Source organism: Rhinolophus sinicus, chromosome 5 (genome assembly GCF_057876585.1).
Source record: "Rhinolophus sinicus isolate RSI-liver-muscle chromosome 5, RSI-T2T, whole genome shotgun sequence".
NCBI classification, from domain to species: domain Eukaryota; kingdom Metazoa; phylum Chordata; class Mammalia; order Chiroptera; family Rhinolophidae; genus Rhinolophus; species Rhinolophus sinicus.
The window spans coordinates 3197506-3220291 of NC_142505.1; the positions used below are offsets into that span (position 1 = coordinate 3197506).

The window sequence follows — 22786 nt, forward strand, 5'->3', positions numbered from 1 at the left end:
TATTTTCAGGGAAATATGGTACAATGCCCTTCAGGTCTATCCATGTTGTCATAAATGGCAAGATTTTATTTTTTTATGGCTGAGTAGTATTTCATTCTCCCTGTCTGTCTGTCTGTCTCTCTCTCCTCCCTCCCATTTACATTTAATATTTGTATGAGTTTTATATCTATTCCGTCATATTCTCATACATGTCTTATTATCAGAACAGTGTGTTCAATTCCCTTCGAGTTAAATTCCTTAACTTCCACCTACACATTTTTAAAGAAAATCTATACCTTCAGAAAAATGCCCAGTTTACCCAATAAAGTAGAGGCAAGAAAATAAGAAGTAACCCGTAAAGGGAGGGGGGAGATTATAAGCCACACCCAAGAGCAATATTCAAGGGCTGTGTTACCTGCCCACAGGGGTCCCTGTTTCCATCTTACTCCCACCCTCCCTGCCCCGCCTGGGTGAGTGAAGGTCACGGCCTGTACTAACCAATCATTAAACACAGCGAGGACTTGGGCGGCTTTGTCGGGAGGCATCGTTTTAGAAACGCTTGGCACAAATCTGCACGGGACTTAGCACTAGCTCTTATCTAATCCTTGCCTCACATGGTCACCATTTCACTTCTCCTGCATCACTTCTGCAAAGATGGTGAAAGGGTTTGCTTTTCTGTGCCAGCATGAATCGATTGGCAGCCACTGCCTGAAGCAGTGTATTGAGAATGACTGTGAAGCTGTGTCCGGCATATTCAAGCATGAATGTCTACCATGGGTGTCGGCGTGGCAGCCAGTGGCCCAAGTGACTCATGTGTGCCACCCCTGCTCTGGTCAACACTAAGTAATAATGAGAAACAGTGTCTGGATGCTGGAAGGACCTGCTTGATGCTAGAGACCTGTCTGAACCAAGTTGTCTGGGCCACAGGGCGTCCATAATAGGCGTCCTTTCAGCTACAGCCATGATTTCAGCAACCTGAGTTGTAAAGGACCATGGCCGCCATGACAGGTGTTAAATACTCATTGGTCTGTCTTCTGAATAATAGAGGGACCTACCTGTCCTGTTCCAGCCCTTAATTCCAGCTCCTCTCAGACACTTCCCCGCCATGGCTGTTTCCCAGAGTGCTGTTCACTGGACGACAGTTTGCACGTGACTTTATATCGATCATTCCGTGTCTTAGTATAAGTAGAGCTGGCACCCGGTGGCTTCATCTCTCAGAAGCCGGAGGTCTGTTGGTCACTCTTTCTTGGGGCTCTTACGCTCTCCTGCCACCTGTTTATGGTGCATAATCAGCAGGGCTCTTTAGTATTTCAGGTTCCCGGTATAGTCCTTAGCCCTTAGTGTTTCTGGAATTATCTAGATTACTCGCATCCCCCTTTCTCTTAGGTCAGAGAAAGACGAGCAACTTCTCAAAAGTTGACATTAATACATTTCACGTTCAGTGCAACTCTTGGTCTAGGCAAGGCAGGTGTTCTTTTTATTCCTATTTTTCAGATGAGGTGACTGAGGAGTAGGAATTACTTTCTAACTGATTTGCCCCGAAGCCAAGACTCAGCCCATTACCTTGGCACCAACTCGAGGAGTCTTCCCACTTAGCTGTCCTCTCTCTCCCCTTGTCCAGGCAAAGTGCCAATGGATGACACCCCCACCTGCCTAACCGCTCTCCATCCCGGCATTGAGCTTAATGCTTCTGTTCATAGTCGGTACATATTTGGCAGCAGATAAACCAATGAGTGCTTCCAGGTAACCCAGTTCATTTGTAGATCACTTAAAATGCTTTTTTTTTTCCACATCTACTCGCTTAGAAACACATCTCACTTGAAATTCAACCCCCCAACACTAAACAAAAATGAGGGTCGTTGTTGATAAAAACTCATCTAAAGATGAGAACTCCATGCTGTTAAAATAATTGATCCATGCCAAAATTGGCCACAGTGCAAGGACTGGAATCCCGGTCTCCTTGCTATTAATTCTGTTATCTTTTTTCTACACAACACAGACTGACTCAAGTAAGTAAGTGTAGCGTGAGTGTGTGTGTGTGTGTGTGTGTGTGTGTGAGTGTGTGCGTGTGAGCTCTTGTTCTTGACCTTGCTAATAGCGACCTATGTGATGATTAGGAACTTACTGGGTCACTTTGGGTCCCACTCTCCTCATTTGTTAAGATCAAATGTTGGATTTGATAGCGTAATATAGAATCATGGAATTTTAATGCTGGGAAAAAATTAGAGATCATCTAGTTCTACTCCCTCGATTTACTGATAAGGAAAACTGTCCACTTCTAGCTCCAAATTAAATTCTGAGAGGAACTCATGACTTTCTAAGAGAGCCAGCTTTTCTGAAACCGGAGACTACACCGTAATCCCATCTCTGCCACTTACCAAATGTGTAACTGTGACCCTCGCATGTCACTTTGCTAGACTTCTGTTTCCTGCTCAGTAAAACTGAAGGGATGGATTAAGGCTCCTTGCAGATTTACAATTTTCAGGACTACGAAAGGCATCTTTGAAAACTGACATCTTCGCTACCCCTGGAGTAGCACTCAGACGGTGATGAAGCACAATGTAACTCCAGCAAGAAGCTAGACAGCGTGGGGAACACGCTAGAAGCTTCCGTCCACAGGACAACGACCAGGTGCATTTGTTCGATGTGTCCCTGAATTTAAAAATTGCTATACTGATGTCTGCTTTTAAAAATAATAACCCAACATCCTTTGCTGTTGGCCCAAAGATACAGACAAAAGAACCAATTAAGAGAGTGACGTTCTGTAGTTCATTTCCTATAGATTTGGGTACTACATGTCAGAAAACTCTCACTTGATCTTCTGCCTCAATGGGCATCACATTATAAGTCATCTCAGTATTTTTCAGGCGGGCATCAGAAGCCTCACAATTTATTAAATATCGCATTCCGAGTATGTGTTTACTCCTTTGTTAGAAATTGCCAATGGGACGAACTGTGTGTCACTTCCAGAGCAATTAGTGGGGGAACGTATCAAAAGAGATCTGTCAAGTTTGAGTAAGTATAGATATTGCATGAAGTCTCGAAGGAAATCAAGCCGAGTGGGGTACATTCTTGCTAGTGGCGGTGCATGAGAATATATTTGTTTTATTTACTTGGCTTTATTTTTCAGAACGTTGAGAGTATGTCATGTAACCCATTAGATTAATGTTTTGCTCTGATAAAAATAGACTTGGGCTCTTAGGGGAAAACTATCATCTGTTGAGTGAAATAATGGTACTAGCTCTTTACTTTCGAGGGTTAAGAGGTCTTATTGCTTCCTGGAGGGAGCCCAGGAATGCAAATAGAGCCTCAGGGACAAGGTTATAGTCTGATTTGACCTTACTTAACCTTTCTAGGCCTCAGAATTTTCATGTTTTTCGTTTTTTGTGTGTTTTTTAAAATAGCATTTGTGCTATGGTAAAAATCATGAAAAGCCTATAGGCGTGTAGGCCAGAACTGAAAAGGTGTAGCAAACAATGGCTGTCATTCTATGGAAGTAACGGAATGGGTAGGAAATTTTGTTTGGACAGGTTTTTAAATATATATTTTTTACCTTTTGACCCCCATCACCCATTTCTCCCACCCTCACCTCTGGCACGAATCCATTCTCTGTGTCTGTGAGCTTGATTTATTTATTTATATTTAGATTCCATATAAAGAGAGAGCACACAGTGTTTATCTTTCTCTGACTTAATATCACTTAGCATAACGTTCTCGGGATGCGTTCATCTTGTTGCAAATAGCAATATTTCGTGATTTTTTTTTATTACTGACAGTATTCCATTGTGTATATGCACCACCATTTTTTATCCATTCATCCATCAATGGACACGTAGGTTGCTTCCATATCTTAGCTGTTGTAAATAATACCGCAGTGAACATAGGCAGTATTCTTTTTAAATTAGTGCAAATATCTTTTTAAATTAGTGTTTTCATTTTCTTTGGTTAAGTACCTATACGTGGAATTGCTGGGTCATAAGGTAGCTCTATTTTTAATTTTTGAAGAACCTCCATACTGATTTCCATAGTGGCTGCACCAATCTGCAATCCCACCAACAGTGCACGAGAGTTCTCTTTTCTCCACATCCTCACCAGCACTTGTTGTTTATTGATTTATTGATGATGGCCATTCTGACCGGAGTTAGGTGGTATCTCATTGTAGTTTTTTTTTTTTTTTTTTTTTAAAGATTTTATTGGGGAAGGGGAACAGGACTTTAATGGGGAACAGTGTGTATTTCCAGGACTTTTTTCCAAGTCAAGTTGTTGTCCTTTCAATCTTAGTTGTGGAGGGTGCAGCTCAGACCCAGGTCCAGTTGCCATTGCTAGTTGCAGGGGGCGCAGCCCACCATCCCTTGCGGGAGTCGAACCGGCAACCTTGTGGTTGAGAGGACGCGCTCCAACCAACAACTCAGCCATCCGGGAGGCAGCTCAGCTCAAGGTGCCGTGTTCAAGCTTAGTTGCAGCAGGCGGAGCCCACCATCCCTTGCGGGACTCAAGGAATTGAACTGGCAACTTTGTGGTTGAGAGCCCACTGGCCCATATGGGAATCGAACCAGCAGCCTTCGGAGTTAGGAGCATGGAGCTCTAACTGCCTGAGCCACCAAGCCAGCCCTCACTGTGGTTTTTACTTGCATCTCTGTGAGGATTAGTGATGTTGAGCCTCTTTTCATACGTCTATTGGCCATTTGTATTTCTCGTTTGGAAAAATGTCTATTCAAATCATCTGCCCATTTCTTTAATTATTTCTTTTTTCTATTGAGTTGTATGAGTTCTTGATATATTTTGGATACTAACCCCTTATCAGGTAAATGATTTGAAAATATTTTCTCCCATTCAGTAAGTCGCCTTTTCATTTTGTTGGTTTCCTTTTGCTGTGCAGAAGCTTTTTAGTTTGATGTGGTTCCATTTGTTTATTTTTTGCTTTTGTTGCTTTTGCTTTTAGTGTCAGATTCCAAAAAAATCATTGCCCGGACCAATGTCAAGGAGCTTTTTCTAGCTCCTTGTTTTTCTCTAGGAGTTTTATGGTTTCAGGTCTTATGTTCAGGTCTTTCACCCATTTTGAGTTCCTTTTTGTCACGGTGTAAGGTACTGGTCCAGCAAGGGGCTACTTATAGTTACATGTGCATGCGTCAATAAAATGATTAGCCCTTCTCATATAAACATAATTATATCTCTCTAAAAATGCATGCAGATGTGTTAAGATCCAGTGACAAACAGAAAGCCATCGGGCACGACCCTTCCTTTGTGTGTAAACAGTGGATTATTGGGGCAGAATTTGTTTCCTGTGGCTCATTCCGTCATGCATTTCTTTACAACCAGGCCTCACTGAAGTATCAAATAATGAAAAGGCCTTTTGAAGTAATCCGTATACAGTAATTCTGTATACAAAGCTGAGGTGAACTTTCTACCATTTTCCAAGGACACTCCATGCATTTAGACTTTAACCCAGGGTCATATTAAAAGAGCAACATGCCAGAACTCTGCCAGCTGGTTCTGGAAACCACAGGGTCCCTTTGCATCTAGTTGCTCCACCTCCCCCATCAGAAAGCTTCTGAAGGTAAAGTAGGGCATGTTGGCCCATCAGTGCCAGTACCTTCTGTGTCGCTTCTCCAGCTTAAGACAGATCTAGACATTACCCTTGACAGAAAGGGATCATGGGCTGCCTGGAGCTGAAGCAGTTTGGTTTCCTCGGGGCACAAGAGTTCACCGCAGCAAATCATTTAAACTAACTGTCATTTGAGTCCTTGTCTGAAATTGAAACTGTGGGCTCGTGTGTTCATTCACAAACATTCACCTAATTCTTAAGAAAATTAGGACTTTCAAAGAATATTTGCAGGGATGACTGCCTCCTACACTCATCCCACTGGCATCCAGGGATGAATAAGCCTTTGTGAAAAGGCCGTTTTAATTGCTACTTTATACTCAGTCTCTTTTGAATGTAATCATTTTTTTCAGCTCATTTTTAAAAATACAGCTTTACATTCATTGGACCAGCCAACCAGTCAGTCAATGTATGTTTAGCGAGTATTTGCCACAATGTTAAACCAACATCTCACTAAAATACAGGGAAAAGAGTTCAACCTCACAAGTAAGGAAAGAGTAGGAATTTGCATGGATGGTAAGAGGTGCTGGGAGAAGACTGGAGTGAGACCCTGAAATTACGCTCTCAGTAGGGCTGAGAGTTTGCACTAGTTACTTTGTGTCTCTGTGCCAAACTTTCTCAGTTAATGGAAGAGTATAAAGCTATTGAAAACCAGGAAGTGCTCGGCAAGCGTGTGGACTATGTACGATGTGTTCTCATGGTTATTATCCACAAAATAAAGGACGTGATCTAAGCAGCATCCAGGGCGCTTCCAGCTCTGCTCTGTCAGATTACAGACTGTGTGGGTCTGCAAATTGAGCATCAGCCCAGGAAGTACCGCGTGATGCTTGGCGCACCCTTCGCAAATCTCAGTGCTGTTCCCTTGACTTAAGGACTCCGGGCTTCTCTTAATCAACTACCCGTCTACTCTCTGGTTCTTTAGAAATAAGACCGGATCGATTAACGGTAAGGAGGCTGGTAAAGTGCTTTAGGGGACTGCGATTACTTCCTATTTATACTTAGCAGGCTGAAAAACAACCTGTGGGCAACGGTGTGAATATCGAACTTGACCCCTGCTTTCCTGAATAGGGCAGCGGCCTAACCACGGTGCCTTTTGCTTTCAGAGCTGAGCTATGCCTGGATCTTCAACGAATACCCTTCCTATCAGGACAATCGACGCTTTGTTTCTCAAGAGACTGGGAATCTGTATATCGCCAAAGTAGAAAAATCAGATGTTGGGAATTACACCTGTGTGGTGACAAATACGGTGACAAACCACAAGGTCCTGGGGCCTCCCACACCGCTAATCCTGAGAAATGACGGTGAGTTTTCTAAGGGATTTTGTTAGTTCTGTGCTCTGGGACCACAGGTTGACTGTGGGACGTTGTAATGTTATTGGCACACAGGGCCTGATTGTCTGAACTGAATTTAAGAAAAATTTAATGTTTTCTACACTTGGGACCCTTATTTTCTCTGCTTGTGTAAGAAATAAACCCGTGAATCCATTTTGGAAAACTAATTAGAAATCGAATTGCTAATCTGGACAGGAATAGGCGTGGGCTTAGGTGAATATAAATAACAAAGGAATCTACTTCTTGTTTCCTTCCCACTGAAATGGAGTACCCAGGTACAATGAGGTGGGAGATTGAACAATTAGGTCATTAACCACTTCTATGCAATTTAGAATTCAGGGCCCAGAAAGAAGTTTTAAATTATCCAAATAATATCTGGGTTTATGATCCTGAAGACATAGTTCCCACCACACTGAAATGCAGAACTCTCAAAGCTAATTGCAGAGAGACATTTGAATTTCCCACACTTTTGTGAGAATAGTTCCAGAAAATATATGAATTTCACCTAATGACTTAGATGGATGACGTCATAGTACATGGTAATTCACCATGTGCTGTTTAAAGTTCATCTTACCAAATTATGTGCCCAACTCTGGGAGAACCATGCCTTTTCCCCACCATGAGCCTTTATGTGATTCTGTTCCCTCTTCTTGAAATGCTGTTCCTTCTCTTAGTCACTTGATTAACTCATACTGTCCCTTCCAGTTTTGTCAGCTACCCCACTGTCCGCAGGAAGTTTTGTCTGCCTGACCCCCGTCCCAGCCAGGCTGTATCAGGCACCTCCTCCATCAACTCCAATGAAGCCTGTCATTGCAGCCCCAGAACTCTTTACTCTGCTTCACAGTGACCAGCGTGTGTCACTGTCTCCCCAACTGTACACTTGCCTTTGTAAAAACACGTGCACTTGACCACTCCTGTATCTCCAGCCCCAAGGACAGTACCCAGTACACAGAGGTTCTCAATAAATACTTGTTGAGTAAATGAAAACTTAGGCACGATTGACTGTTTCCACAATGGCTGATATAATGACTTCAGCAGTCATAGTGTACATGTTTAGGTTTCTGTTCTTTTTAAATCCCTTTCTCATCGAGGACTCATCGAGCCTTCCATCGTGAACAGGATTTACTAGACCCATCATACAGATGAGGAAACTGTCAGCCACGAACATGAATAACAAGCATTTGTTAGGCACCAACTATCTGTTGGGTGTTCAGAACTTCCCCTGGCTCGTCTCATTTAGAAGTAATCACAGGAGGAATGTCCTCTTTCCTATTTTACAGATGAATGCACTGGGGCTCAGACATGGTAAATAGCAAACCCCAAAGCCACACAGCTCGGGAAACGACAGTGGCTCAGATGCACGCCCAGCACCACACCTTGACTGCACAGCCCAGCATACTAACTCCTCACTGTGCCGTTTGGTACACAATACCACCTCTCACCTGAATGTTATGCCAATTAAACTGGGCAAATTCAAGCCTAGAACTCAGAGTTTTCTCCCAGTCTGTCCTCTTTCCCTCTGTGCTGAAGCTGACCTTGTACTCAAGTGGGGCTGTAACCTTGAACCCTGACCCCAGGCTATGTGCAGACAAGCCACCTCTCCAAAGAGGGGCTGAGCAGCCCTGCAGCATAGAGTACACTGTGGGATTTTTGAGCCAATGGTGTAGATTTCAATCACTCATTCATTTATGCATGCATTTCACATGCATTTATTTAGCACTTGCTATGTGACAGTCAGTCCTCTGGGAGCCAGTGAGCCAGAGCAGTATCTCAGCTGCCTCCATTCTCCCAGAGGGCACAGGTGAAAACAAACAAAAACAAGACTCGGATTGTTTTAAATAGTAACGAAATAAACCAGTATGGTAGCACAGAGGCTGGGGGGCAGGGGGCTGGTGGAATGTCTACTTCAACAGGGTCGTAACAAAAAGACTTTCTGAGGAGGTGACGTATGAACTGAGACTGAATGACAAACTCAGTCATGTGACGATCAGAGTGAGGAGCGTTCCAGGCTTAGTGAACTTCATGCGCAAAGGCCCTGAGGCCTGAATAAACACTTGGCTTGTCCAGGGAGCAGAGAACGTGAGCTCGGTTGGGGTACAGTGAGCAGGGCCGGCGTGGTTTGAGTTGAGGTTGGAAAGGAATCAGGGGCCAGATCGTGGAGCCCATGGAGAGAAGACTGGAGTTTATTTCAAGCATGATGAGAAGCCCTTAGAGGATTTTCTGCGAGAGTGATGTGTGTTTTTTAAAAGATTGCTTAGCTACTGTGTGGAAATAGACTTTAAAAAAGTGAGAGTGGACACGGGAAGGCCAGTAGAGGACACAGCAGTGATTCGGTTGGGAATGATGGCCGCCTGGAGCAGGGAGTCGTGGTGGGGAAGCCAGAAGACGATGGTTCAGGGGACAGTGTGTGGGCAAAGCTGCCAGGACGTGCTGACGGGAGGTGGGAGCTGGCTCAGAAGAGAAAACCAAGAAGGACACGTCGCTTTCTGGCACAGCAGCTGGGCTTGTGGGAGTGCTGTTTACTGAAATGGTTTTACTAAGCAGGTCTGTAAAGGGACAGTCAAGAATATTGTTTTAGTCATTATTTGTAAAGCCAAAAGCATGACTTCTCCCTTGGCAACAGAAAGAATGCTTTGCTTTGTGGTCCCTGGCCCATCTCTCCATCAGAGTCTTCATCTGGTATATTTATTAGGTCGGTGCAAAAGTCATTGCGGTTTAACTGGTTAAAAATAACCGCAAAAACCACAGTGATTTTGGCACCAACCTAATATATGTCCTCAGCTTGCTTTCCCCACCAGTGACACTGTGATCCAGCACACGTCATGGTTTTCATCCAACTTGTTCCTGGGCCCAGGGCTTGCCACATGGCAAATGCTAAATTAATACATTGGCTTAAGCTGAATTCTATTAAATAAAAATGGAAAATCCTATCAGTTTAAAGGGTCAGGTTGACAAGGGACCAAGCCTGCCAAAAGCTATCACTGCTCTCTCTCCAAGACCTAAGGGTGAAGAAACTTGTTCAAAAGATGGGCTCCAGTGGCGTTTTGTACAGAATTATTTAAAATACAGCCCCTCTGGCCTCTGCCCATTGCCAGAATGCCTGTCCAGTGGTGTCGCTCGTTTTGGTGAATCACGTGACTAATGTAATGCAATACGGTAGGTAGTACCTTAGTTTTTGAACATCTCTATTGATGAAAATTTCGGTTTACGAACACCGTGAACCCGGAATGTAAATGCTTCAATTTTCAAACAAACCTTGGAAGTCGAACATGTCACGTGGCTTCCACTGAGTGCACTCGCTGTCTGTCGGCTGTTTTCCAACGTTTCAGAACTCGAGAGGTTTTCCAGAACGGATTACGTTCAAAAACCGAGGTACCACTGTACTGCCCTCGAGTCACTAAGACACACGGAGGTGAGTCCTCTCAGGGTTGCTGCTTCAGGGAAAGGAACAAAATGTCAGGAACGCAATACTCCAGAACCATCCCGTACACCTGAAGTTGACAACCACCCCGCCTCTGAGATTTGTCTCAGCTTGTCCAGTGTACCCTCACAGAGATGACAAATGCTTTTTATTAGAGTATTTTATCACAAAGTTAGTTGACTAAGGGTTTTATTCTTCAGCAGTTAATGCCCATTCATTCTTAATTTCTATAAGAACCACACAGTGAAAATCCTAATGTGTCTGTCCCATTCAGGCCGGAGTCCATAAAATGGATACTCAGGCTGTCACTGAGCACAAATAGGTGATCTAATTAGCACGCGTCTGGAGGTAAGGGAAAAGGGGAACTATAAGTCAAGAAGAGATTGCCAAATAAGATGAGGTTCTTGTTAAAGGCTACCTACCCTGTGAGGCCAAAATCAGTGAAACTGTCATTCCGCAATTTCTAGAATTCAGTCCCTCTAAGTTAGCCTGGTAAGTGCAAGGTGAGTGTGGAATTTGTACAATCATTTTGATCACCAAAGCTCACTTAGGATTTCACATCTCCTGCCTTGGAAACGTGACCGAGCCCTGGAGTTGATCGCCGGAATGAGCCACGTGGCTGCTCATTCCCCTTGCCACGCACACATGGAGCTTAAAGAACAAGAACTCCTCAATCTTCAGGTCATTTCTTGAGTTCCAGCTAAGCAGTTCTGGACTATGATTCATTGTTTCCAGCCCAAAAGGTTGCAGCGAGTCATAAAAAGTGCAGAATGAACCTTGGCTCCGGTCCTGATAGGAATCGAGTGTGATGTGTCCCCTGCCCCTCCCGCAGACCCTTCATGGCTGTCGCCACCAGCAGGCTGCAGCGTCCACAACACCTTGGCATTCCCTGGTCCCATCTCGCAGCTCTTCATCTCCTCACCCCTTCCTACACCTCAGATCGCAACTGAAATATGGGGCAGGCTGGTCCAGAGGTACGCGTGAGGCCTCTGGAGCCAGGTGCGCTGGTGGGATCCACCCCACGCGTTAGCCACGTGACTGGACGTCAGGTTAACCTCGTCACGCCTGGTGTCCTTGTCATTCAGATGAGGAGAGTGGCCCCTACTTCAGACGCTTCCTCTGTGTGTTAAATTACATGTAAAGTGCTTCGAACAGCAGCACAATAGAAGAGCAACACCAGTGACTTTCTTGAGATACGCTCAACAAATTCGTTATAGAAACAGATTACAGAGCGTACAGGTCATATGACCCTTGTTTTGTAAAATCCATGTGGATGCTGACAGAGAAGGCTGGAATTGTACTCTCCAAAATGCTAACAGTGTTAAACTTCAAAGTGTTCAACTTTTAGTGATAAAACGTTCCATTCTTTGTTTTCTGTTTGCTTTGCCGCATTTTCTCATTTTTCTACACTGACCAGTTTTTAAATTTTTGCAGCCATGTTTGGTAAAAGGGTTTGCACAGATTATGGGTCCGACAAGCACTTAGCGATCCGATCACTCAATTTTGTGTTTTTGTCTTTTGGAAAAAAAGGAAACTGGGAACCCGAGAAGCGAGGCAAAGCCGCAGCAGGAGCAGTCTTGGTCCCCAGTCACCATGCCATTTACTCGAGGGTCCAGAAAGCTGTCTGTGGTTCTCTGTGTACACATTTACTTTGTTTCTTTTCCCTTATAATTTTCAAACGTTTGTATAGGGAGTTCTCCTAAATAACTGTACATTACTTTGTAATATTCACCTCCAGGACGTACAAAATCTAGAGTTGTTCAACCGATGGGCGATAATTTTCTATCAGAGTTCATATTTATTTATCTAGGTTTTTTCACATCTGCTTTGAAAAAATAATATAACTTGCGAGCTGGGGAAGGTTAACTGTTGCTTAGGTACCAGGAAAGAATAAGATTAAATTGAGAAAAGCATATCATAATGACTTGTCCCACGGGCAGAAGCACAGCCCAGGGGTCTGTAGCAGCCCAGTTGCTCCTTATTGACCATGACAGGCTTCCTAATAGGTCTCAAAGGACTGTCCCTAAATTTCCATAAGCAAAGGTGATAGATTGCCCATACCATGTAACGAGAGAAGTCATAGATTTAGGTGACAATCATAAGTGCCTACCCTCGACTTCCTCTGAAATGGTACAGAGGAGAAGAATTTGCAGAGACTAGGAAAGTCTTGGGAAAATGAGATCTAGTCTGTGAGGAGGTCTGCGTGTGTTACCTGTATACAGGTGTGCAGTTGGGCAGAAGAGTTATCGTATGGCCTTGGTGTTTTGGGTCTGGATGGGGCCTGGTCAGCCAGTCCTTAGTTTGGCTTATTAGAACCAAGACAGATGTTGAGCACTTCACAAGACAGATGTTTGGACACTGGTTGTTAAATATTTCTGAATATTATCCCTAAGTAGAACTCTAACTAGAAGAGATGCTAGGCAATAGGAAACAAAGGATTTATCCCCTTTTAGAGTTTCAAATTCTCTCTCTTTCTCTTTTCCTCTCTCATCTACCTCTCTATCTCTGTCTCTCCCCTTCTCTCTCTCCTCTTTTGTCCTCCATTCCCGGTATATTAACATTGATAAACATATATATGTAGGATGTGTGTGTGTAAATATACATATGTTTATATGCACGAGATTGTCTTTGGAAGTTAAAACGTAAACTTCACTTTTCTGAATGTTTTATTGTACTTCAATATAAAGTTAAATCACTTAAAACCGATGTTCTCAAATATAAGGACAATAACAGGCCATGTTTTCCTGAGTCCTCATCCACGTTTCCCCCACCAGCCTGTTTATTTAGCCATGAAAGCACTGAACAAAGCCAGCATGGAAGCGTTTATATCCTCATCTGAAATCGAGCTTTAACGGACAGGCTGACAACCTCAGCTTCCTGTAGTTTCAGAACAGACTGGGGTAGGACAGAGATTCGTGCGCTGAACTTGGTGTTGGGAATGTCCCTGATCAGTGCCAGGCAGCCTGTCCTATTGCTGTGGCCGCACCTAGGATGCAGTGAAGGGGGCAGGACTAAAGGTCAGGAAGGAAAAAAGCCATGGAAGCCTGAGGTGTCATGAGGCACATCATGCCATTCCTTGGTCCTCCGCTTTCTTAGCCGTTAAAATGAGTGGCTTGTAATAAGTTACGTCTAAGGTTCCTTCTCGTTGTCTTCTAGGATTCCAGACGCAACGCTCTACCTTACTTTACTCCCACGTCAAGGTCACACAGGCCAGATAGCATCAAACGCTGCTGCACAGACAGGTGCTGTTCACTGGGTCAGATTTCTCCCCAGGCTGAACAGCAATCACAGCACAAAGCTCGGTGCATTTGCTCGTTCACTCATTCACGCCTCAGTGAGCCATTGGTGACCGTCACCTCTGTGACCTTCGACCTCCTCATGGTTCAGATGACCAAATTCCCCTCAAAGTTCCAAATTTAAGACCAAAGAAAACCTAACAAGCAGAAAGGAGGAAACTAGAATATCTAGGATATTCTGTAATATTGATGCATTACCATTTATCCTGCATTATGATACGGCCATGTGTTCTCAGGCAACTCCGCCAACATTGCCCACACGGCATGAGACCCTCAAGTGGGCCTCAACGACCAGTGTGTGTCTTCACAAAGAGATCAGCTGTACTCGTAGGCTGATTAATTAACCAAGTGAGGTCTAATCCCGGGGTCTGTTTTCACATCACACAGGTTTCTGGGGTCAGATGAAAACCCCAAGTTTAAGAGGATACACTTAATCTTCAGGTCTCTTGCCCCTCTTCTCTGGCACTGGGGAGGTTCGCGTTGGGACAGTTGCTGCCCCAAACTCAACAAGAATTCACCTGTTGTAGGTGAACAGTGGAAGAAGCGATTCTGTGGACAGTCCCCTGGACTGTCTCCTTCCACCCAGGGCAAAACAAGCCTTTTTTCAAAGGGCAACGTGACCAACTCAGTGAAGGGAATTTGTAGGACTAATCTGACATTTCCAAATAGTGTAGATTAGTAGAATATACATGACATTCCGCAAGAAAGTCAATGTAGGCACTTTTCATAAGACAATTTTTGCCATTTCTTTTTTCCCAGCAGAAAATCCTACTCGGTGGATGTTGGTAATAGTTCCTTCTGTGGTTTAATTTAGCAAGCACAGATTCCAGCAAAGGCAGGTGTTGGCAAAATCTGAGGACGCACAGCTCTGCAGGCTGGCCTCCTCCTGCCAACACAACACTCTGCAAATCGTAGTTAAACAAGCCTGGTGTGTGGCTGATTTCTCTTTCACAGTCTGTCATTTGCCAGTTGTTTTGTTAAATTCTGTGTTCTTACAGGCATCGGCGTCAGCCTTAATAATTTTCCAGGTTTTGAAAGAGGGCCAGTCGCAGCCACAAGGTCATCTGCAGAATGCAGGCTCTTGATGGGCATTGTCGCTGGGGGGACTGCGGCACCAGGACTCTTCCCGGGGGCTAGCCCATCGGTGATGGCTCTTAATGTCAGGTGGAACTTCTTGCTTTGGCTGGTCACCTTATGACAGAAGTTCTTAAAGTGTGTGCCCCCGGACCAGCAGTATTTACCTCACCTGAGAACTTGTTAGGACTGCAAATCCTGGGCCTACCTCTCAACTTACGAAATCAGAAAGTCAAGCTCTCCAGGCGATTTCAAGTTTGAGAACCACTGGTTTAGAAAAAGCACCCAGGAATTTCTCTCTCTGTCTTTGTCAGGAAATCAACTACTTCACTTATTCAGGAAGCTGTCATTGCCTGCATATTCCATGTCACCGTGCAGTGCACTGATAGTAAGTAGACAGCAAGTGTCACAAACATGAGAAGGTCTGCATCACCCACGTCGTGCCCCTGGCCAGGCACAGCGCGTGGCTTACTGTTGATGGTAAATGATTGTATATTGGATTAATTCACGGGACTATGAGGACAGCTGAGCCCCTGATGATTGAGGACTTTTATGTGTGGAATTTCACGTGCTGTGACTTTCACTATGGTTATGGTGGTTCTCTTACTCTAAAAAATAGAAAACACTGACAATGCATTTTAATAAATTGAGGCTTTTTTTTTACTTTATGTTTAAAAAGATAGGTGTAAATATCTCTATTTAGAATTGAAAGCAAGCGTTGTCTCTATAGGAAAACCATATATCTCATGCAGGAGAAAAGGAATAGTGTTGAGAATATGTATCCTGGTCGGTGCTGACTGTATTATACCCACTCTTCTATTTTGCCTTGGCTGTGTAGACACAGCTCAGCCTTTATATCTTCCCACATTTTAAAATAATTTCAAGATGGATAAAGGGTTCTGGAACAATTCCCCCAGTGGCCTTGCTCTTTTTGCCTAATATTCTGTGAATGACCAGAGCAGCTGTAGACTAATTAAGTACAAAAGTGTACAGGTGGCCAGAGGAATGACTTGACAAATGCAGTCCTATTTAGGGGGCCTTTTGTTTCTTTAAAAAAAAAAAAAAGTTAAAAAGGCAACAGCTTCTTAAATTTAATGTAGAAAATTAAGGCCAAAATAGGTAAAAATGAAAGAAATAGTCAAATAAAAATGTCGCCTGTGCCAGATGTAACCAAATGAAATGGAACAGTTCACAGGTGTTCCTCAGAATGTTCATAACACAGTCAAAGAAGATTGCTTCCTTCATTTTTCATGACTCTAATAAAGACAATATTTCTATGAATGAACACTCTAAACAACAGCAAAATCCATGCTATCCCATCTCTGATCCAGATCTCTCTGACCTGTAACCAATGTTATAGCTACAGATCAATCTGCATTATTGCTGAGACCTGACACCTGTATTCCCATAGTCATAAATATAGATCACGGAGTATCACCCCCGACATCTCTCCACACGGCCGCATAAATGACCTATGCAGCTCAGTGTAGAAAAACAGGATATTCAGTCAGTGAACTCACACAAGAAACCATGATGATACTTAAAAACGACTTCCATGCCTGGAAAGAAGTACATATTTGACTTGATGGCTGTTATTTGTCACAGAATAAAAGCCCACATTCCTACATCTTTTCCTCCATTCCACAGATTACTACTCATCACATTTTTTTTTTTTTCACATGGCTGCTACTGAGCTAGGATTTGTGAGGGATACAGAAAAATCAGAAGTATTTCCATTTCTCAAGGAAGCAAAAGTACAACAGAAGAAATGGCAAGTATATAAAGATGATAGAAAATGGCAATGCTATGTGCAAGGTCCCCAGTTCACATACAAAATGCTTTACGGTAGTAGTTTTTCACTGAGTGCCTCTTAAGTGAAGAGACAGCAATAGAAGCTAGAGATACAGTGGTACCTCGGTTTTCTAATAGTCTGTTCCGGGAGACCGTTCAAGTTCTGAAACGTTCAAAACCAAGGTACAATTTCCCCGTAGAAAGTAATGCAAAATGGATTAATCCATTCCAGACCTTTACAATCAATCCCTAAAACAGCAATTCAGCATGAATTTTACTATCTAATGATACCATAGATCCATAAAATTTACGGCGTTCGTAAACTGAAATGTTTGTCAACAGAGACGTTTAAAAACCAAGGTACCACTGTACTAGTATGTGCGAGAAAAATGGAGACATTACTTGATGTCATGCATTTTACAGTCGAGATGGAGGACAGAGCCTACATCCATGAACAAACAAGAGAATTATACATTGTGATAATTAACATAAAGGAAATAAGACGTTAATAGAGAATAACAGTAGTGACCTACTGGTCGCTTACATAGGGTGATCAGAAAACACTTCTCTGAGACGGCGTCATTTGCGTTGGGACATGAAGCAAGAGAAACATCACCCATGAAAGAATCATGGAGAACACGAGAGGAATGCGAATGAGTCCACGCAAACACTCGCATGCAAATGTTTATGGAAACATTATTCACTGTAGTCAAAGTGGAAGCAACCTGCATGCCCGTCGACTGGTACTACGGGTTGGAGTGTGCCCGCCTTCCCGAAAGACAAGTTGAAGTCCTAACCCCCAGGACCTCACAATATGATAGTATTTGGAAATAGGGTCATTCCAGATGTAATTAGTTCAGGTGAGGTTGAGGTCACTGCAGGAGGGGAGATCTTTAATCCAATGTGACTGATGTCCTTAAAAGAAGATGATGGGAAGACGCACAGAGAAAATGCCATGTGATGAAGGGGTAGAGATCAGAGTGACACAGCTGCAAGCCAGGGAACACCAAAGATTGGCAGCCACTCCAGAAGCTTGGAAGAGACAAGGAACGATTCTACCCAGGGTCTCAGAGGGAGCACATCCCTGTCGACACCTTTATTTAGGACTTCCAGCCTCTAGAACCGTGAAAGAATCAATTTATTTGCTTGGAGCCATTCAGTTTGTGTCACTTTTTGTTACAGCCTTCCTAGGAAACTAATATAACCCATGGACGATAAGTAAAGTGTGGTTCATCCATATGATGGCGTCCCATTCTGCAATGAGAAGGCAGGAACCACAGATTCCTGCCACAGCAGGGATGGACCTCGACAGGCTGTGCCAAGTGAGAGGAGCCAGACGCCAAACACCTCATACCGTCTGACTCCTTTTATAGGAAAGGCCCAGAAAGGTCCAATGTATAGACACTGAAGCAGAGCTTGGTCTCCTGGGCTGGGACTGGTTCCGGGCAAGAGCTGTAAACGGTGTGAGGGGTCTCATCCCGCTGATGGATGTGCCCTGAAACTGGATGGTGGTAATGGTTGCGCAATGTGGTACATTTTCTAAAAACCATCGCATTGCATGCGTAAAATCGCTCAACTTTTTGGTCTATAAACAATACTTCAATAAATGTGTCATTTTCTTAGAGAAGTCATGGAAAGCAGTGACAACTGAGGCAAGAGGTTCAAGTACTGTCTGGTCATGTAAAGACCACTGTGAGCTAGAGAGTAGGACTTGGTGGGGGGGGGGATGGGCAAGGGTCCTGGAGCAGTGGCTGTGAGTCTGGGCTTTCATGGGGGCGGTTAGGGGACCCGGGACCCTGAGCCTGCATCACAGTGATTTTTCAGTGGCTCAGGACAAGGTTATGTGAGATACATTTGCCCTGGTGACCCTTCACAGCTGGATTAAAGTACCCCAATTTATCTGTAATATTTTTAGAAGGAGGAGGCATGGGAAACCTGATCTATGACACATGGGCTTTGCCCTTTGTTTTTAAGTTGATTGTCCCACCCCCTCCCACACAGGATACACTGCAATGCAGACAGTTTCAGTTTCCTGGGAGGATGGGAGACCTCTTCCTCTCAAGTCAATCCCTTCTTTAATTAACACTGCTTGGGGGTACACAGCCCCACACACAGCGCTCAAAGGCGTTAACTCCTTCCTGCACTTTGAGCCTTGGTCTGATCTATGGGATGGTAAGTCAAGTGCACTGGCTGTTTGTAGGGAATTCCGCAGTTGTGTGTGAACAGTTGTGTGTGAGCGCCAGCAAATGCTGGCGTGCTCTGCAGCAAATGCTCAAAGGAAGGCAAACCCAAATTTAAGGGCAAGAGAATCAGAGTGAGTAACAGGGAGGGATGGCTTTGGATTTGCGCATGTCAAGCCTGGGTTTAGTGTACTGGAATCTGTTTTCGCAGTGCTGTCCATTGCGTTGGCGAGACGCAGTAGTAAACGATTAAGATGGGCAATGGGGTGTAGGGGGAGGGGAGTGGGCAAAGGTACAACCTTGAATGCCTACGAGTTTGTTGTGAGACTGAAGACAAACTGTTTAACCCCTTGGAAATGACAGCTGTGCTTGCAAAACGCAGGGACAGATTAGAACTGTAATTTTATTTATTTTTTTTGGGGGGGTGGGGGTAAGGTCCCTTCAAGAATAGGTTGCTAGCTATGGATCTGCTCTGTAGAAAAGCACGGCTCCCAATGCCAGGATTCAGAGGGCTGAACTGATGGTCTCCAAAGTCCCTTCCAAATCCAGTCCTCCCTGTCATTCTGGGAAGGGAAATAAGCAGCTAGGTTCAACTTGGCACTTCTGACAACACACCTCGTAGCAAACCCAGCTAGACTGTTGTGTCACCTGACAGTGTTAGGTTTTGTTTTTTTCTTTTACACATTGACGAAATCCCCTTGATGCTTCCCAAACTCTGCAGCTGCAGATGAAGAGTCACCTCTGCAAAATGGGTGGAATTATTTCTCTTTGTCATTGTATGGTTTCCCATCCATCCTCTGCTCACCTTTTCTTCTGAATCTCTTCTTCAGTCTCTTCTCGCTCTAACTTTGGAAAACCTAGAGGAGAGATGAAAAGGAAGGCCCTATTATTTTTCAGTAAGCTAGAAGATTCCAAGCTTTATATTGGCACAGTTGAACCAGAGACCGTGGAAAATGACTAGAAATTGAATAGCAATAAATGCATGAAAACATTTGGAGCAGAGGTAGATGGGATGAAGAATGTACCGATAAGAAATAATTATTTAGTTATAAAGCATGGACCTAGTTTGCTAGATTGTGTTACCTTGGTCATAATTGTGGAGTCATTTTTCAGGATGTGGGATGTGGGAAAGTGGAAGACAATGACCTTCAGGGTAAGCATGTCGCTGGCCAAATGGATATAATTTAAGGGTTGTTTTCTATATGTGTTTCCTATTATTCTTTTCTTACTGGTTCAGAATCTAATAAAAACACTGGCATTTGATGCTACCTTGCATGTAGTAATTTGTGATTAGTTCAGATTGGCTTGGAAGTGAAAGTTAAAGTAATCTGTGGCCACAAATTGATTGCTCCGCTTTTTTTTTTTCTTAAATAGACATAATAAAGCATGCAAGTATTCTTTTTAATATTTAAATTTTTCTGCAGTATGTTTCCCAAAAGATAATTGATTTGATTTTCCTGGTGACTGGGACTTTATCCACCTTTGTATGTGTTTTCCATGACTACCCAAAGGAAGGTGTTCCTGAGACACGAAGTTGTATGCGTGGAGAATTTAATCCTAGGCAGATGGTGTGGCACCGCGACACAAGTGTCCCTCTAGCGGTAACTGGGAGAGGAGCCACGATTCACGGCTGTTACGATGGGCCCTGCTTTCAATGCGGGAATGAACTGTGCATATAGTGAGGGATTCGAGCCTCTGACATTACTAGGGAAACACCGGCGTGCGTGTTAAAAGAACGTCTAAGACTTAGCTGCTGCTTTTTATTCGCAGGGGTGATGGGGGAGTATGAGCCCAAGATAGAAGTCCAGTTCCCAGAAGTGGTCCCGACTGCCAGAGGCGCCACGGCGCGGCTGGAATGCTTCGCCTTGGGGAAGTAAGTTCTGGGGCCCTGCTCCCTCGCCACCCCCGCCCATCTCGGCCGCTGTAGCATTGACCTTGCCCTGTTCACAGTGATGGTTCCTGAGGTGACTGAAGATCAAGCCTTTCTCTTTGTAATTCTGCACACCCACCCCCCGCCACAGAGTGGGGACATGGAATGGCACGAGGAGGAATAGGCTGCCACCACTGACAGGGCCAAAAGCAGCGGACAGCGGGCGATTCTGAAAAAGTCTTTTATTCCATTTGTATGACCTGTAACGCGCGTGCTGTCTGACCCAGGATGACAGGGAAACAATGGCTTCCATTTGAAGTACAGTCAAGCTGACTATTCGGAAAAATACGGACTTTCATTCCAACCCTAGTTTACAGAGGATGCAGCAAACGTTTCTTGAACTTCTTTTTAAATCGCGTCTCTTCTTTGTGCTTTGGCTAGAGATAGGTAAGGCCTGACATTCTCTAAGAGAACCTCTGTGTTCCGGAGCCGTCTAAAAGTTATCCACAACTTGATTGTTCTGTCTATGCAGTATCCTCCCCTAAGCCTAGTTGGGAACCAGTTAACTTTGCCATGTCAGAGGGCACAGGAAAATGAAAAGCAAGTCAGTTAGGACTTTACCTGTAACCCCAAAGAAAATGTTTGGCATGAACAGTAAAAGCTATCAACTGAAATGAGAATGTTTAGATCCTCTATGCATTTTAACCATGCTTGAGAATCTCTGCACCCAAGCCCACCCATCCTGCTAACCCATTGCCAGCTACCCAGGCTTTGCTTGTGCCCAGGTGTTGGCTAAGGCAAGAATAACTTTTGTCCAACCCTTGTATCAGCATGGGGTCTATGTTCATATGAATTTTATGTTTTACAGCAGCAATGGGAGAAAGATTTTCTCTTTTTTTAATTTTTAACTCTAATAGAAGGGTTCTTTTGGTTTCCATAGTTTCGAGTCATGACAGTAGAAGCTACAGGAGAACCTTTGCTTTTGGCAGAGTGCAGTCCAGTAATCATTTCTTATGTCCTGAAAACTGACCCATTAAATAAATTGTGGTTTAGTCATAAGACTGAGCACTGTACGGACATGAAAGTCAAGTTGTAAAGCAACATGAAGACAGAAAATGCCTATGGTTATTGCTAAGACGATAAAAGCAGATTGCCACACAGTGTAACGCAGACAGTCCCATTTTTTACCAAAAAAGAAAAAGAAAGTGTGTGTGTCTGTTTGTGTGTAAAGAAACTCAGTCCAGGCAAAAGGTGAAAGCAGGTGGCTGGGTAGGTGGAGAATGTAGTCATTGAACTCTACACGGTGACACCTTGAAAAATCTCCTGTAGAGAGAGCCAGCAGAATTCAGTGTGCGCGCTTCAGAGGGGATATGAATTAAACTCTATTCACGCTGCTCGAATGGCACTAGAATAAACACAAAAGACCCAAATTGGGCTCCTCCAGTCAACACAGAGATGTTTGGGTGTGCAGTCCAGCTGCTGAAACCCCACCCATCACCCACGTAGAAGCAGAAAGACTATATCTAAGGACAGTCATTTGAAAAGCACATATTAAATGTGTATCTCATCAAGTGGAAAGACACCCACAATGTATTTTGGATAGAACCCTTCTGAATTTTGAGTTAGTGTCTGTCTAATGAGCTTAAATTCTTCTAAAATAAGTATAGTAAGTTGATGGCTTTAATTTTCTAAATACCATGTCAGGTTTTCCAGGGAAGATTAGCAGGTCTTTACTCTAATTACTTCTCTGTGTGTGTTTTTGTGGAAAATAAATAAGTAAATAATGGTACCCCCTGCTAGGAAGCTGCAATCTAAAAAGCTGCGGTTAGCTCGCTCAGCCATTGGTTTGCAGACTCAGTGATGCCCTCCTTGCAATTTAAGGTGTGTTCTATCAGTGACAGCTGTGGGATGATGAATACCCCGAGAGCACATAAAGACCCCACACATTGCTTCTCTTATCTCACTATTTTAAGTAAAGTCCCCCCAAACCACCCTTCCGATGGGCTGCTCTATTAATTGGTAAGTTTCTATAGGGCGTGTTCTGAGAGACAGGAAATGGAACCTACCAGTCATTGCTTTGTGGCCTGAGGCCCGAAACCAACATAGCATCACTCCTGCCTTATGTCAGCAGTCAGAGTAGTCAGAGGACCACCAGGTTCCAGGGCAGGGGCCGGGGCCTCGTTTTGATGGGAAGAATGTGAATTTGCAGTCATCTTCAGTCAGCCACAATCGTGTGTGAACA

At 43.9% G+C, this 22786-nt stretch overlaps 1 protein-coding gene across 9 annotated transcripts in view; it reads left to right on the forward strand.

Moving 5' to 3' along the window:
- The window catches only part of CNTN4 (contactin 4), a 769881-nt gene that overhangs the window by 599804 nt on the left and 147291 nt on the right, over positions 1 to 22786 (forward strand). For all 9 annotated transcript variants that reach the window (XM_074312213.2, XM_074312216.2, XM_074312211.2 and 6 more), the window contains 2 exons: positions 6685 to 6882; positions 20445 to 20547. In XM_074312213.2, coding sequence (XP_074168314.2) covers positions 6685 to 6882; positions 20445 to 20547 — 301 coding nt within the window. The remainder of the gene's footprint in view (positions 1 to 6684; positions 6883 to 20444; positions 20548 to 22786) is intronic.